At 44.8% G+C, this 14544-nt stretch overlaps 2 protein-coding genes across 4 annotated transcripts in view; one reads left to right on the plus strand and one right to left on the minus strand.

The window, feature by feature from the left end:
• Window positions 1-14544, plus strand: part of LOC119174258 (sulfotransferase 1C2-like) — a 265196-nt gene that overhangs the window by 23058 nt on the left and 227594 nt on the right. The gene's annotated exons all lie outside the window — the stretch shown is intronic.
• LOC119174260 (thromboxane-A synthase-like) overlaps window positions 1-14544 on the minus strand; it is a 42185-nt gene that overhangs the window by 10413 nt on the left and 17228 nt on the right. For all 3 annotated transcript variants that reach the window (XM_075895910.1, XM_075895908.1, XM_075895909.1), the window contains exons 4-13: window positions 14136-14188; window positions 13117-13213; window positions 11795-11920; window positions 10543-10777; window positions 9980-10119; window positions 5773-5911; window positions 5166-5256; window positions 3649-3757; window positions 2772-2860; window positions 866-1006 (exon numbers count right to left, since the gene is read on the minus strand). In XM_075895910.1, the coding sequence (XP_075752025.1) occupies window positions 866-1006; window positions 2772-2860; window positions 3649-3757; window positions 5166-5256; window positions 5773-5911; window positions 9980-10119; window positions 10543-10777; window positions 11795-11920; window positions 13117-13213; window positions 14136-14188 (1220 nt within the window). The remainder of the gene's footprint in view (window positions 1-865; window positions 1007-2771; window positions 2861-3648; window positions 3758-5165; window positions 5257-5772; window positions 5912-9979; window positions 10120-10542; window positions 10778-11794; window positions 11921-13116; window positions 13214-14135; window positions 14189-14544) is intronic.

Consider the following 14544-nt stretch of genomic DNA (forward strand, 5'->3'; position numbering starts at 1 on the left):
AAATCTTAAGGACGAAAGTTTTTTAGCTCCTATTTTCCGTTGATTTCAACAGTCCTTCAGCCAAAAGCCAGAGTATATATCCGGAGCACTCATCAGAGCACTCAAACGAGGACATTAGGGTGTCGTTGCAAGAAAATACGAAAACATCCGGGCAACCAATCAAGAGTTTCGCGGATCGGGCTTTGCCGCTTATTGGTGAGATGTTGCATCCGGCGTACGGTGCAACAACATTCTGGCCGCAGACGCTGTGGCCTGCATTGAATCCGCTGCCTACACTTGGCAAAGCTTAAAATTGTGCGCAGGACAGTGGTAGGAAAAGATGGCACCCGTATAGAACAGTACTGAATAAAGTGTGGTAGTGTGCATGGCAAGGTGGGGTTGCGAACATGAACTAAATCAATATTTAAAGGTTGTGTCTCGTATAACCTCCAACCAATCGGCTCTTACAATAGCCATTTCATGCTTACATATATATTGAATAATGGAGAGAGCCAACCATATTTCATGAAAATGCTAACTCGGCTCTTTAAACCGGGTGACATATTTCATTCGGTTGCACTGAATGAAATATACGCGATATCTTGCTAAAAAACGTTACACTTGTTGCTTCGAGCCAGGTCAGTAGCCAGGAATTTTTTTCTGGGGGGGGGGGGGGGCACTTGTTGAAAGTCTCGAAAAACACCTTTTTTATTATTTGACCTCGGTGAAACACCACCTCCATTCAATTTTTTTCGGAGGGGAGCATTTCTTCCCTTCCTCCCCGGCTACGGACCTGATTCGAGCTGTGGGCACACTATATATTATCAACACCAATTATGGATTTGCGTTTCACGGCGAGTTACGACAACGCTGGGCATCTCCTTACCTGTCAGGATTGAACTTGTCCGGCTCCTCCCAGTACCGGGGATCTCTGTGAATGTACTCTACGGCCGCCATGACAGCCGTCCCAGCGGGAATTCGAATCTTCCCGTATTCCTTGTCAACCGCGGCCTCCCGTGTCACGAAACTGGATTTGCAAGGCGCAGGATACAGATCATCAGTGACGCATATAGGGAAGACTGATTTATCACTATGCAGGGGGAGTAAGTGGAAAGAGGGAATATATGGAATGACACGAAGGTTAGCCAATTCTAAGACTGGCTGGCTACACTGTGCTTGGGAAACGGGTAAAGGAAACAAAAGACGATAGAAGAGAGATGTTACAAAAAAAAACAAAGAATATACTACGAAAAAAGCGTTAAATGGATTTGAAACTCATGCGTTGTTGGAGGAAAGGGTCTCGGTTTCATTGGCCGAGACCTTCCTCAGCACGGAAAGCTTTGAGAGCGTTGTTGCGTTTCTTGCGGGCAGCTGGTCTTAGAGACCGACTTCAAGCAGTGTTGTATGACTATGCAGATAATTTATGCCAGTGAGACGCTGAAGGAGCGAGACAAGTGGATGAGAGGTGAAACGCAGTCAGGCTAACCACGAAGGAAATATCTGCTATTGCTACCTTACGCTGGAGGTCAGTGGAGGGATAAGACTAACTATAAGACAGACAGACAGACAGACAGACAGACAGACAGACAGACAGACAGACAGACAGACAGACAGACAGACAGACAGACAGACAGACAGACAGATAGACAGATAGATAGACAGACAGACAGACAGACAGATAGATAGATAGATAGATAGATAGATAGATAGATAGATAGATAGATAGATAGATAGATAGATAGATAGATAGATAGATAGATAGGTAGATAGATAGCACAGGTACACTATCACAAAAGGTCACTATCGTGGCCTAATGTCAATGCGCAAAACAGCAGCCTATAAAAAAATAACGCGAATAAAGGCTGCAGCTGCTTGTGCAAGTTTTTAGCCCTTGAAAACTTAGAAATGTGCCTTAGTTTCCCTCGGTTCTGACGGATTTAGAGATGGACACCGAAAAACGGCTCCTTCTCATAGTTTTAATCACAAGCTATGTAACAGTGAAGCTACGTCATGAAAGGGAATCATTGTCACCCGGCTCGTTTGTAGCAAAAAGAGACGTGTACAAAAGAAAATCTGTACAGATATCTCATAAAAATATAAGTTGACGAAAAATTTCTGGTCCGTGTTAACCCGGGACGAACTTATCGTAGACTTTGGCACTTTCTGTAAAATCATTATGTGTTTTTTCATAACATTGTGTTTTATGTACAAACGTGTAGATAACAATGTTTTCCTTTCAAAAACGTCACTCGACCTTGCAAGATTACGCGGAGCTTTTTTGTCGCATTTAAAACTTATACATGTCATTTTCACTCTATCACCTTTTACAAAATTTTCAGCTTGACGAATGCACCAGTGACAAAAATATAGCGTTGCGCACCGAAAATCTGTTTTGATGGACATAGCTATATACCCATTCAGAATTTGAGATTTCTCCACCCGTTTAGCTATGTTTTGTTTCCTATGAAGGGACCATTGTTAGAGGAAATAGCCACTGCGATCATTTTTATTTATTAGCCTAAGAACAGAAGAGGCTATAACATACTTTAAGAAACGAAACCTCAGTAATTTCATAACCTTTTTTATGTTTGTCTAGTGCGTATGCTGTAAATGACGCCGAAAACACGGCATCTGCAACGTCCTTCCGAATCCGCAATCACATCCGGCTCGTATGCAGCCGGCAGAAAGTTTAGACCTGGAAATTCGCTTCTCTTACTGATGGCCTGCCATCGTTCAGGCTTGGATGCGGACACCACCGAGTACTTAAATTTGGGAAGGCAATCTGTACTCACGCGAAAGCTGGCGGGTACATCCTAATCGTTTCCTGAATCACACAGTTCATGTAGGTAAGTTTCTGGATGGTGTTGTACGTGATGGGTTCCTGGAACACAAGAAAAAGTTCAATGAATTTACCACAGCTTTAAATTTTGAGCTCCATTTTCATTTTTACTGTCCCTCGAATAGACCGACGAAGTGATAATGAATTCAAAGAATTGTACACTATCTGCATGTTGTAAGCAATCCTCTATTTTAAATCTAATCATTTTCCTTTTAGCTTTCCCTGAAAACATGCATCGGACGACATTAAAACTTTGTACTAAGGTAATTCATAATGAATTTCGCGCTCATTATTATAAAAGTCGCGCAAGCGTTTGGCATCGCTTGTTTATTTATTGTTAGCTTTGCTACAGCGACATGTTGCATAGTGAAAGCAGGTATGCAAATGAAAAATAGGGGAAAAGAAACGGTAAAGCAGTACTATACATACTCGCTGAATTAGCCTAGACAGTATACAGTGCAAATCCACACACGGATAATGTGGAGTGTTGTTGCACTTTTTAAAGACAACCGAGTTTAGATACAAACGTTTAGCTTAGGGTCGTTACTTTTTTGTTTTCGTTTCTTTCCTTTTTTTCTTGCAGCGTTTCTTTCTTATTTTCTCTTTCATTCCCCCTTTCTCCAGCGCAGTATTTAGACAATGCAGCACTCTCGTATTAATGTTTATTGTCCATAGTTGATAGCACACATCTGACCGAAAGTGGCGAGATACATGCAGAGTACAGGCACCTGATTTTACTCTTTTCATCTTTGCCTTCCGATGATTTTTCAGAAATCAATCAATCAATCAATCAATCAATCAATCAAACAATCAAAATGAACAATACTTACATCAGGCGCAAGGACGGAGAACAGCTCTTCCCTCATCCTCTCCTGCACTTCCGGGTGGTGGCTCAGCATGTGCGTCACCAGGGACATGGTGTTGCTCGTCGTCTCGAACCTGAATCGTTAGCCGACGGGCAAAGCACGCGTAAACGTCTGTGATGAAGGGCTGGGACCATTACAACCGACTAAATAAGTACGTTACCCTGTCATCGGGTTTGTTCAAAGTTTATCATCCGATTAATTTTACGTATATCTCATTATTTCGCTGCACAAGTGTGCGCAGGGGACATTCAAGCGCGCAGAACGTGCACGGGAATAACACTTATTTCTGTTTTGTTTTGTTAGCGCATGTCATGTTGAATTTGAATGGCAGATCGCGAGAGCTGGGCCGGATTGCGAATGGAGCGCGCAGATCGGAGCGGGATTACCCTCGCCAAATCTGCGAATGGAACGCGCGCGTCTCAACGGGAGCTGTTGGTGAGCGGAAATCTAGCGAGGAAGCACGACAGGGTGCGAGGAGTGCAAAGCGTTTTCTGGACATCCATCGGTGATTGGATGAAAGGCGGGCGCACAAAAGACGTCACTCGAACTTCCAGTTAAATCTGCCGATTTTGGCAGAGCAACAATTCTTGCTCCACGGAGCATTTTGTGATCGGCAGTTGCTCTCAATCTGCCATTGGAACACACAATTCACTCTCCCAACCCACCATTGGAATGCGATTGCTCCGCTCAGAGCAGAAAAACTTGATCTGGATCTGCCATTGGAATTCAATAATAAAGCAAAGTACTTTCCTTCTGAGAAAGCCCCCTGTATTTCTCAGAGTGCAGCCTGAAGCGGCTAAGAAGATGCGTGTCCAGTTAATATTTCGAAATAGCGAATCGCTCAAGTCTGCCCCTATGTGTCCGTGAGCTGATTTACTATATGCTTTTCATTGTGTCACTGCTTTGATCTATGAAGTGCGTGACCCTGAGAGTAACGCAAGTTGACTGACATCGGATCTCACTGTACTGTGGTTGTAGCTGAGCGTTTTGAGCGTGGTCATCTGACGAAGTGCACCCGAGACTGCGCGTAGCCATATAAGAAAAAGCGTATATTGTCGTTAGAGATGAGTCAGATATCAAACACACGTTGCTGAAAAAAAAAAAAGAACTTGCTGCATTATCGGAAAGTCATCTTTAATTATGCGAACTCATACAAGGAACATTCAAAAGTTATAACTGTCATTCCCCTTTTCTTTCAATGAGGAACTTACAACACAGCGCAACGACGAGGTATTACTAGGCGCTCCTCCCACCCCCACTTGAGTATGCCAATTCGCGTAAACGTTTGTTCGCATTAGGGAAACACACGTGGTGAGGAACAAATCAGAGAGTCATTATGTAAGTAAATATAGCGCACTGACCTAACAACAAGTTTTAACAATTCAAGGTGTCCCAGTGCAGCGTGACGCATAATCCCTCCATGACTTTGAAACGTAACAGCCTGGAACTTTTAAGTGGTCACGAAGAAGGCGCGGCCTTACCCTGCCACTAGCACCACGAATGCGTTCTGCGTGATGTCGTCGTCATCCAGCACGGCCTTGTTGAAGACCGACAGGTTGCCGCTTGCGTTTTCTGCAAATGACGCAGGCATAAACGCCACGCATATTCTCAAGTATTGCCACGGCTCGTAAGATTCATTTAGTTATGTAAGAATACTCATTAATATAACTTAAAATAAGCGTGAGGGGAATTTCTTTTCCTTTTAATATATACAGTAATCGGCAAGGTTAACTCGAATGCATCACAGCGTGGCATTTAGTGGTCTCACTGACGCCAGCCGCGAAGCGCCACGCGCTGTGGCCGAGTTGACACCTGCTTTGGCTTAGGCAGTATGCCGGCATGCATTGGTGTCATCTCAGCGACAGAATCCAAAGCTACGCGGTAGTGGCGTCCATCTATTCATTTGAGGACACGTAGCAGAGGGTTCGAGTTGATCAAAGTGGGACCAAAGTTAAGCACGCTGACGGCTGCACAGGCTTGGGAATAGTATAAGGAATCTGCGTTAAACGAAACCGCCGAGAGCAAAGTTTATTCGCTTGCCCACGGCCGCTGGATGAAAAGCTTCTTCATCCACCGGCTGTGGCTTACCTGTGTTCGAGGTCGTTTCATTCGGGAGTTCCTGCTCGTTCTCCTCGCCAGCGGTTAGTTGAGTCGACGTGACAGAACCCACGTCTACGCGTGACTCTTTTGCGTCGATCATCAGCTGCAGCAGGTCCTTTTGACGGAGCTGCAATAAGCGGAGATAGACTGCTGAACAGGGAACATCGCTAGAGCCAGTGTTATATAGGTGAGCTTTGCCTTCGTTAAAAGAGCTGCTGTAGATGGCCCCCCAATATAGGCATCTTTGTTAGTTTATATCAGGGTAGTGCAAATTATATCAGGGTAGCGCATATCCACACGATGGCGTGTGGATATGCAGATAACTTTGATAAAATACACGTTTCCCGCTTGTTACAGAGGTATTCCTTGCCCTCCCCAATATACCCTCACCCCATTAGTACATAAGACTCATTATGTGGGAAAATAGCCAGACAATCCTATATTCTCTGGAACTACAGTGAAGCCCCCTCTTCCTCCACTGAGAATGCACGGTATCGCATTCGAGGTATCTGTGTAGAAAAGAAAAATAACCTAAGCGTTCACCTAAGCTGACTCGAAAATGAGAGCAGTTGTATTCTCTTCATTCTTGACCAGCTATATTGATGCCGCGCCCCCACATCGCTTTCAAACCTTTTCTGCATCTATCGTGGTTCGGCGCTGAATCCGGGATTGGAGTCATTGCAAACTCTCTGCAACTCATGTGCTTCTTTTAAGGGCACCTAATCAACATCGATTAGAAAAACCAGACGGTATTCTTTCTTTATCGCCTTCCCTACCCTTCCTACAAGCGGCATGTACTTCTATCCACTGATTTCTTCACAAAACGCGTGGAATGACAGCACTACACTTCGAGCCAGTCAGGACTCCGCGCTTTTCGACCACACGCTGCAACCTATGCTTGCGCAGTCGCTAACGCAGAAAACGAAGCGAAATGAGTGCATCGCACACAATAGCCTTATACGATACTAGGCAAAACAGGCATGCGACTGCATGGTAAAGCAGAGTACGAAGTAATTCACCATAGAAATCTCTCGTATAAAATTGACCAATAGAGAGCATATTTTGTTCCGACTTCACGTGAACAAACTGCTAAAGTCACGAGTTCTGTCGAGATGTTGGAAAACACTGTGAGAGAATAAAGCGCCTGTTCTCGGTATTTTCAGGTTGTTTAGGGCCTTTCAAGTACATTCATGACTGAACGATCCTTGATCAAGTATTTACGTCATTTGATGGCGTCACAAGGGTGGCCGATGACGCCGACACAATGGAAGGAAAGAGTCATGAACGCGTGACATCATCAAAAGATGATGGCATTTTGCACCGTTGTTACCGCTGATCGCTTTTCGCATTTGATGAGGCAACAGGGGTTTTGGTTTAGTAAATCTGCATTCCATATAAGGCCGGCTTCGTTTGTCAGGCCGGCATCGCGACTTGTTGGATTGTCACCACTTGTAAACGTTGTTGTAGGTGCACAACTGGAACACCAGTTAGGAAATGCTTCGAACATGAGATGATTCATGTGTTGGGATACGGCATTCCTCTTCCGCGCGCGTACTGCATTTACCCAATTCTAACAAGCCCCCGATTCCAACAAGCATCTGACTTACATGACCCAAAAGCAAAATTACAGCTATGGGGGTCTTTACACCCGAACCTAACGCGTATGCAATTTCAAGGTCTATTTTCCCCTAAAACTTAGGTGTGCGTTGAAATCGGGTATATACGTTATTCTATAAATGTATGTATTATGATTCTGCCATGCTCCTACACGCACACGCACACACAAGAGCCACCCGCATCTTTCCACGCGGGGAACTCGATGCGTCGCAGAATGGTGGGGGTATCGTGTGAATTTGTTATAGTTTGGGAATGATTAATTGTGCCCCACGGCGTTGGTCCACTGGCTGAGCTACTCGGCTGCTGTCTCGCAGGTCGCGGGATTAAATGCCGGTTGGGGCTGCTGCACTTTCGATGGAGCCGAAAATGCTGAAGGACTGTGTACTTAGATTTCAATGCACGTGAAAGAATCCCAGGTGGTCGAAATTTTGGGAGTCCTTCTCTACGCCGCCTCTCGTAATCATATGGTGGTTTCGGGACGTTACACCCTACATATCAATTGATAAATGCGTAATAGTTACTTTGTATTTATTAATATTTATGCAATGGAGGAGAAGCGTTGCCTCCAATGAGTGGTGGGATGCTGAAGTTGGGTTGTGCCCCATTATACTGCTTGAAGGTACGGTTGCTTCCATCGCATCTACTCGAGTCAAGCAAAGCGTCAAGTCAAGCAAAGCGTCAAGTCAAGCGAAAGACAAGTAAAGACACCCTTTACAGAATTCTGAGCGTGCGATCCGGTGCCTGCATATACGGGCGGACGGTGAATGGCTCCGCATTGCGAGCAATCGGTTTTTACTAGCAGACGCTGACTCCGTCGGCCTTGCGAAGCGACAGTTGGGGGGGGGGGGGGGGAGAAAGCGACAGTTGGCACGAAACGCCAGCATGCTGCATGAGACGCAAAGCACGAGCATGCGCAGCGCGTGTGTCGACGACACTGCCGACGCCAGATTTGCGGGTAGATGCGACTATAAAATGCTCCACATTTAAAAATAATGAATAGACAGCGGTATTTTTTAATTTCCCTCAGTGTTCAGGCCTCAAAAAATATATCTGCAACACCGCAAAGCATTTAGTTTAGCAGGTTTCATGGACGTATTTCTAGACAAGCGTCTCACGTAGTAGCAAGACTTGCGCTGTCACTCTGTGGATGCATATTTGTTACGAAACTTCTTTTCTACAATTTCGAATTATGCCGTGACATTCTGAATAAAAAGTGAATAAGCTTTGTTTCATTAATTATGTGGTCATTGAAGGCTTCTCAGTAATCAATTTTTGTCTATTATAGAACGCACATGAAAATATAGATGAAATGTATCTATTTATAGAGAATGGTTCTGTTTCTCTATCTCTCATGGCTATTAGCGCTTATATATGTAGTAGGACGTGGTGGCTGCTATATATTTGAATGCTTCCTCTTCGAAACAGGGGGTAATTAACTATGTGACCTTCTCGATTTAATTACTTTTGTCAAAGCTATTGCCATATACATTTTGGTTATCTCCTGATCTTCTCTTTCTTTTTCTGCATTGCATAATTATCAATGAAGGTAACAAAACAGGTTATATTGGTTCCTTCCCCTCATGTTTCTTCCCCCCCGCCCTAAATATTTTACACGTTTTTTGCTTCACCGATTTGCTGGTTTCAGTGCTGCTGAGGTTGAAACAATACCGTACATAGCAAAGAAAAAAAGAACACAAGACTGGCTAACGTTTTGACATTGTGCGAAACATTATGTGTTTTGTACTACATACACGCACACACACAAGCACACGTGAGCGCATGTTTACGCAGAATTATATCTCGCCCTAATCTTCACTGACCAAGTAAGCTCGATCTAATGGGGGACAAGGAGTGTAAGTTTATTAACAATTTCGTGACAGCATCTGCCTCGGTGATGTTTTCGTACACACTTGACCAATGAGCTCGTTTGGTGCTCATATCGAGAAAATAACTGCATACACTGCCTTTGAACGAAAACGCAGTAAAAGAACAGACAGGACGAGCGATTGTCCTGTCATTTTCCTGTGGGATCGTTGTGGAGCAATGCATACAGTGAAGATAACCTCAAACGTCTCTTGAGTCAAGAGACATTCAGCCAGTGTGGACGATACTTCGCGACACTTCACAAGTGGTAAAAGGAGCAACTGATAAATGTTGGTAAAAGGTAATCTGACGTTTAAGTGAACGTGTGTGTGTCGCATGACCGCGCGATGTCAAGTCATATGACTTCATCAATAACGTAATCGCGTGATGTCACAAAGAATGACATCACAATGACGTCGCATAATGGGAGCGTGACACCACTTGAGGTGCCGAAGGCTGTAGGGTGGAGAATGAAGGACTGATAAAATCGATTGAGAAGATGACTTTGGCCTTCAGGTCATCTCACACAAAAACACATAGAACCCTTTGACATTCCACCATGTCGTACCAACTCTAATAGGCTTCCGCTTGATCCAATTCAGTACCTGTGTTACCATTGTTTTAAATACCATCGTTTAATGCATTTTTAATACCTGTGCTGATTGGTTGTGTTTTTAGCTTAGCACAATGCGGAAAAGGTATCGCCGTGTCTTACCGAGGTGTCCTGCTGTCGCTGGCCGACGATTCGCTTGCACTTCTCCTGCACCTCGATGAAAGGGTGCACGCCGCTGTTTTGGTAGCGGAGCCAGCGAGAGTTGATGAACTTGAGAAGCCCCGCAGATCCCGGAAACGCCGCTGCAATGGGTTAATTACTGGTGTTAGTGGAGCTCAAAGAAGTGCCGCTTGGAAGAACGACGTAAAGAACTGGAGACCATTCCACTCTGTGGAGGTGGCTCATCAGCACAACTGATGGTACTGCCCTTTCATAGCACCTGTTGTACCATCAGTTGGTCTTCTAGTTGCACTGCATTTTGTTGGGACCTTAGATTTCAATATTCTGTACATGTCTTTTCACCTTTGTATAACAATGACTGTAGGGTTGATAAATTTGCCCTCCCCCCACTCCATCATCTCTCCTCATGCAATACCATGATGCCGTGAAAAATGTGTTTAGATCCAATAAGTGATGAAGGTTATAAATGGAGCGTTAATTCACGCTAAAAGCAATATCATACTGCTATGAAATCTGCCTGCACTGCCCGGCCTTGCAGCACTCACTCAGCAGTACGGCGATGAAGGAGAAGGCGCATCCGAACAGCATTCGACAGCACAGAAGGAAGCGGTGCCGGGGGTGGTCCTGCAGATTGTAGTCGATGCCCATCGCACTCTTGCAAATCACGTCCAAGGCAAGGGCGGCGTACATCTCGCCCACTTCGAACTCTTCTCCCGTCTCGGCCTTGCGGTCGATTTTGGAGACCAGCTTCTCGACGGCTGAGATGACTCCAGGAGACATCTGCGACAGGACGAGTGGTGGTTCATTAACAAGACTCTTGAATATACCAATTCTGAGCGGTTCCCTCCTCCGTCGAATGATGAAAAAAGCCTATGTGGTCGGGTACTGCATAAGAGTGCTACTGCACTTCGTCCTCAGATATGTAATAGTACGAGCCAATGACCACGCACTTTAGACACGCGTCATGAACCGCACTGTCGGTGACTACGCCGTGAGAGAACCTTCAAATTAACGTTAGGGGGACTATTCAGTTGCGGAGACAATTAACGGCCGTGCTATGGTCATCTGAGTTGGGCCTGTCCAGCCCTCTTAAGTTGTAGCCGACGGAAGATTATCAGAGTTAAGCTATTTACATGACACAAAGCACAACAGGGTCCTGCACGGTCGTAAGTTGCAGCTTTTCGGCGCTGAGCTCGAGGTATCGGCTTCGACGCCGGCAACGGCAGCCTCGCAGTTTGAGTGGTGTGAAATGGAACGCCCCCGTACCTAAATTCAGGCGCATAATTAGAACCCGATGACGCAGCACTCGTGTCGTCAGTTCCTTCTTTGTTCTTTTGTGTTCATGTGTTTGCGCTGTCTTGATAAAGATTTACCAACTCGCCTAAATCGCGACCTCGTTAAAGTAAACGCACACACGTAAGAAAAAATTAATCCTAGTCAAACGTATCCATCGACTCCCTGACAGCCTTATAGACGTGGTCGTACTCAAACTTGGCCTTATTTCACCAAACTCATCAAGGTAATTACACTAATGCAGATTTAGCATGCCACCATTTAGGGGAGGTAGCTAATTTAGAAAGCCGCATAAACGTGGATCAGCCAACGGGGATCAATACAGAGAGCCCACGATGTCAGGCTTAGCATGCCTGTCCCAACGGGGGAGGGGCTAGTGGCGTCTCTGCAGGACAGGTAATTAAGTTCGACCGACCGACCCCCTACGGTTTGCTTCACAGTTAGCTAAAAACCACAAAATATAAACACCCAGAATATATAACTGTTTTTGTCACCATCGCTCACCATCTTGAGCTTGTTCGTGGTGAACGAAGGGGTGAGCACGCTACGCACTTCCTTCCAACGCGTCGAGGTGAGCTGCAGAAGGCCCTTGTTGTGTGGGCTTGGGGGACGCTTCGCTTGGAACAGGAGCTGCGTGATCAGAAATTTTGACGTCACCAAAGCATTAGCACGTTATATGAGGACAGTCATTCCCTATACATGGGATTCTGTTCGAAAATAGCAGAGAGTACCCATGAAAGAGTGCTTACGTCGTTGCCTTCATCCATTTCCACTATTCGTTTAGAGAGAGAGAGCATTGCAAAAGAAAAGCAGGGAGGTTAACCAGGTTGTAGTATACCAGGTTGGCTCTCCTACGTGTACGTATGTCGGAGTGGAGAAAAAGAAACGTGAAAGAAAAAAAGAATCGCTGTATATCCATGGAGTGAATGATGATGAATGAGTCGAAGCGTCCGTCCATCCATGAGAGCGTCCATACGGATAGATGGATGGAAGCACGGACGGGTTGACGGACCTATAGACGGACGCACGGATGTATGGACAAAAGCACGAATGGATGGACGGATCGATGCAAGCACGGACGGACGAGCAGACAGACAGACGGAAGCACGGATGGACGGATGGGCACAATCACAGCCGGAAGGACACACGGATGAACTTATGAACGCTTCGTCCCTCTCATCACCATTCACTTCGTGAATATGCTGTGAAAACCACTAACGCCATCTAGTTATATTATTTCCAAGAACATATACACACGTCATGCTCATGCTACTACTACGACTACAAAAGAGGAAACGACCCATGGTGTAAGGAGCTTCGCCCCTAAAAGGATAGAGTCATACGCGCACACACATATCAGCGTTCACAGCGTACACACATGCCGTCACAGCCGAGAAATATTCGGGATCACTTTCTCCGCGACTGTGTAAATGTGGAACGGAATGGAACTATTCGTTCAAAAATGCTCATATGGAATGAGCCAGATTTAATGAGAATGTTTTGTCAGCATATAATTGTATATGGGTTGCAGAAAGCAGCCTACTAATTAATACCTGTGTTGTACGCGAGCGTTTTGCATCCCATATTATCCCGTCACGTTGTTTTTGCCTCAGCTACATAGTGGGACGCGTACTTCTAGAGAAAAAGTAAAAGTATATTGCTCCGCGATTCTCGTTTGCAATTACATATAAAAGCATGAATTGAACGGTTTCGCTGTGCTGCAACTTACGGCGCGGTGCGACATGCGCAGGAGACTGGAATCTACTGAATTTTAAGGCACACTTTGTATGACCTGCGGTACGCAATTTGTTTAATTGCCAACTCACTCCTCTGTCGACGAAGTCTTGGAAGTCCTTAATCTGTATCTGTTTGAGCAATTCGAGATCTGCCACGAGGAGGACGGGACGGTAACCGTTGAAGTATCTGAAAAGAAAACAGTCCACGTGTTATACAATTTTTAATTTGACAGATTGGGCTCTTCCGTAATCATATTAGAGTGGCGATATTTGATACAGCGGACAATCACCCTTTCACGTCTCTTGAAGCATGAACATTCGCACTAAGCTTCTTTGAAACGACGAAACGTAATTATTGTGACGTGTCAATGGTATACATTATGATCAGGGCACCCGCTATCGTATAAGAATAAAATGTTGCTCCCTCACTAGAAGGTTTATTTCAACAGATGACTGAAAGAGAGCGTGTGACATTAGCTGATTAACAGTGATATGTACAAAACTACTGCTGTAATGTGGGCACACATTAAGCGATGCACTTTCGCTGCATCTTCCAGTAGATATAACCTGCATAGAACTGATAATATATTCTATTTGCAGGCCGAGAGGTAAACGAAAACCCGCATGGTTGGAAAAAGACATGAAGACGATTTAAATAAGCACCGACTACGAATAAAAGCAACATAAAGTCTGCCGTTTCAGTTCTAGCATGTACACGTGAGCCACGTTAACAAACGAAAATGAATAGCATTTCATTTAATTGCAACCTCTTATTGTAAGTGTCATATCAGCCAACCGAAACATCTGGCTTTTTATGTTGGATTTATTTGTGGTTGGTGCTCAAATTAATACAGCCTTCATTCATAATCTTGAAAGACAGTTGAAAACTAGGTATACACCGAGTGATTTTAGACCTTATTGTGTGCGCCACTTGTTTCGGTCATAAGCTGTTCCCTATGATAAACCGAATTTCTGTCTTACTGCAACAACGGCATCACACTGCAGTTAGCTGCAGTGATACCAGTTAAAACTGTGACTCCGCCTGGATTTGACGTGTGGGAGCCAAAAAAACGAGTAATGCCAAAATAAGTTTAAGCAATGTTTCTTACCCAACGACGTCGCCGTACTTGTTGATCCACTCGCGATAAGCCTTCACTGGCGACTGTTGAAGAAACGAACGCATGCAAGAAGAAAGAAATTTCAATGCATGTTCCACGCTGCAAATGAAAACGCCATTGGACACTCAACCCAGTAATCTTTTCACAATAGTCTCCACGAGCCACCAAATCTTCACAATGTATGGCCTGTTAAGCCTTTTCATCCTAAACTTTTCATTGCTTGACTGAAATGTGGAGTTAAATTGTCGACAAAAACGGGGCAAGCCAACAGCTTTTCCTTCGTGCTCACGCCATGATTTTTTTTTTAGCTTAGCGAGAAAGAAAAAAGGAGAGATAAAATAGTAAGGCAGGAGAGTTAACAGCGTAGTAGTATACTGTATGCTGCCCTGCAATGGGTTCA

Source organism: Rhipicephalus microplus, chromosome 5 (genome assembly GCF_043290135.1).
Source record: "Rhipicephalus microplus isolate Deutch F79 chromosome 5, USDA_Rmic, whole genome shotgun sequence".
NCBI classification, from domain to species: domain Eukaryota; kingdom Metazoa; phylum Arthropoda; class Arachnida; order Ixodida; family Ixodidae; genus Rhipicephalus; species Rhipicephalus microplus.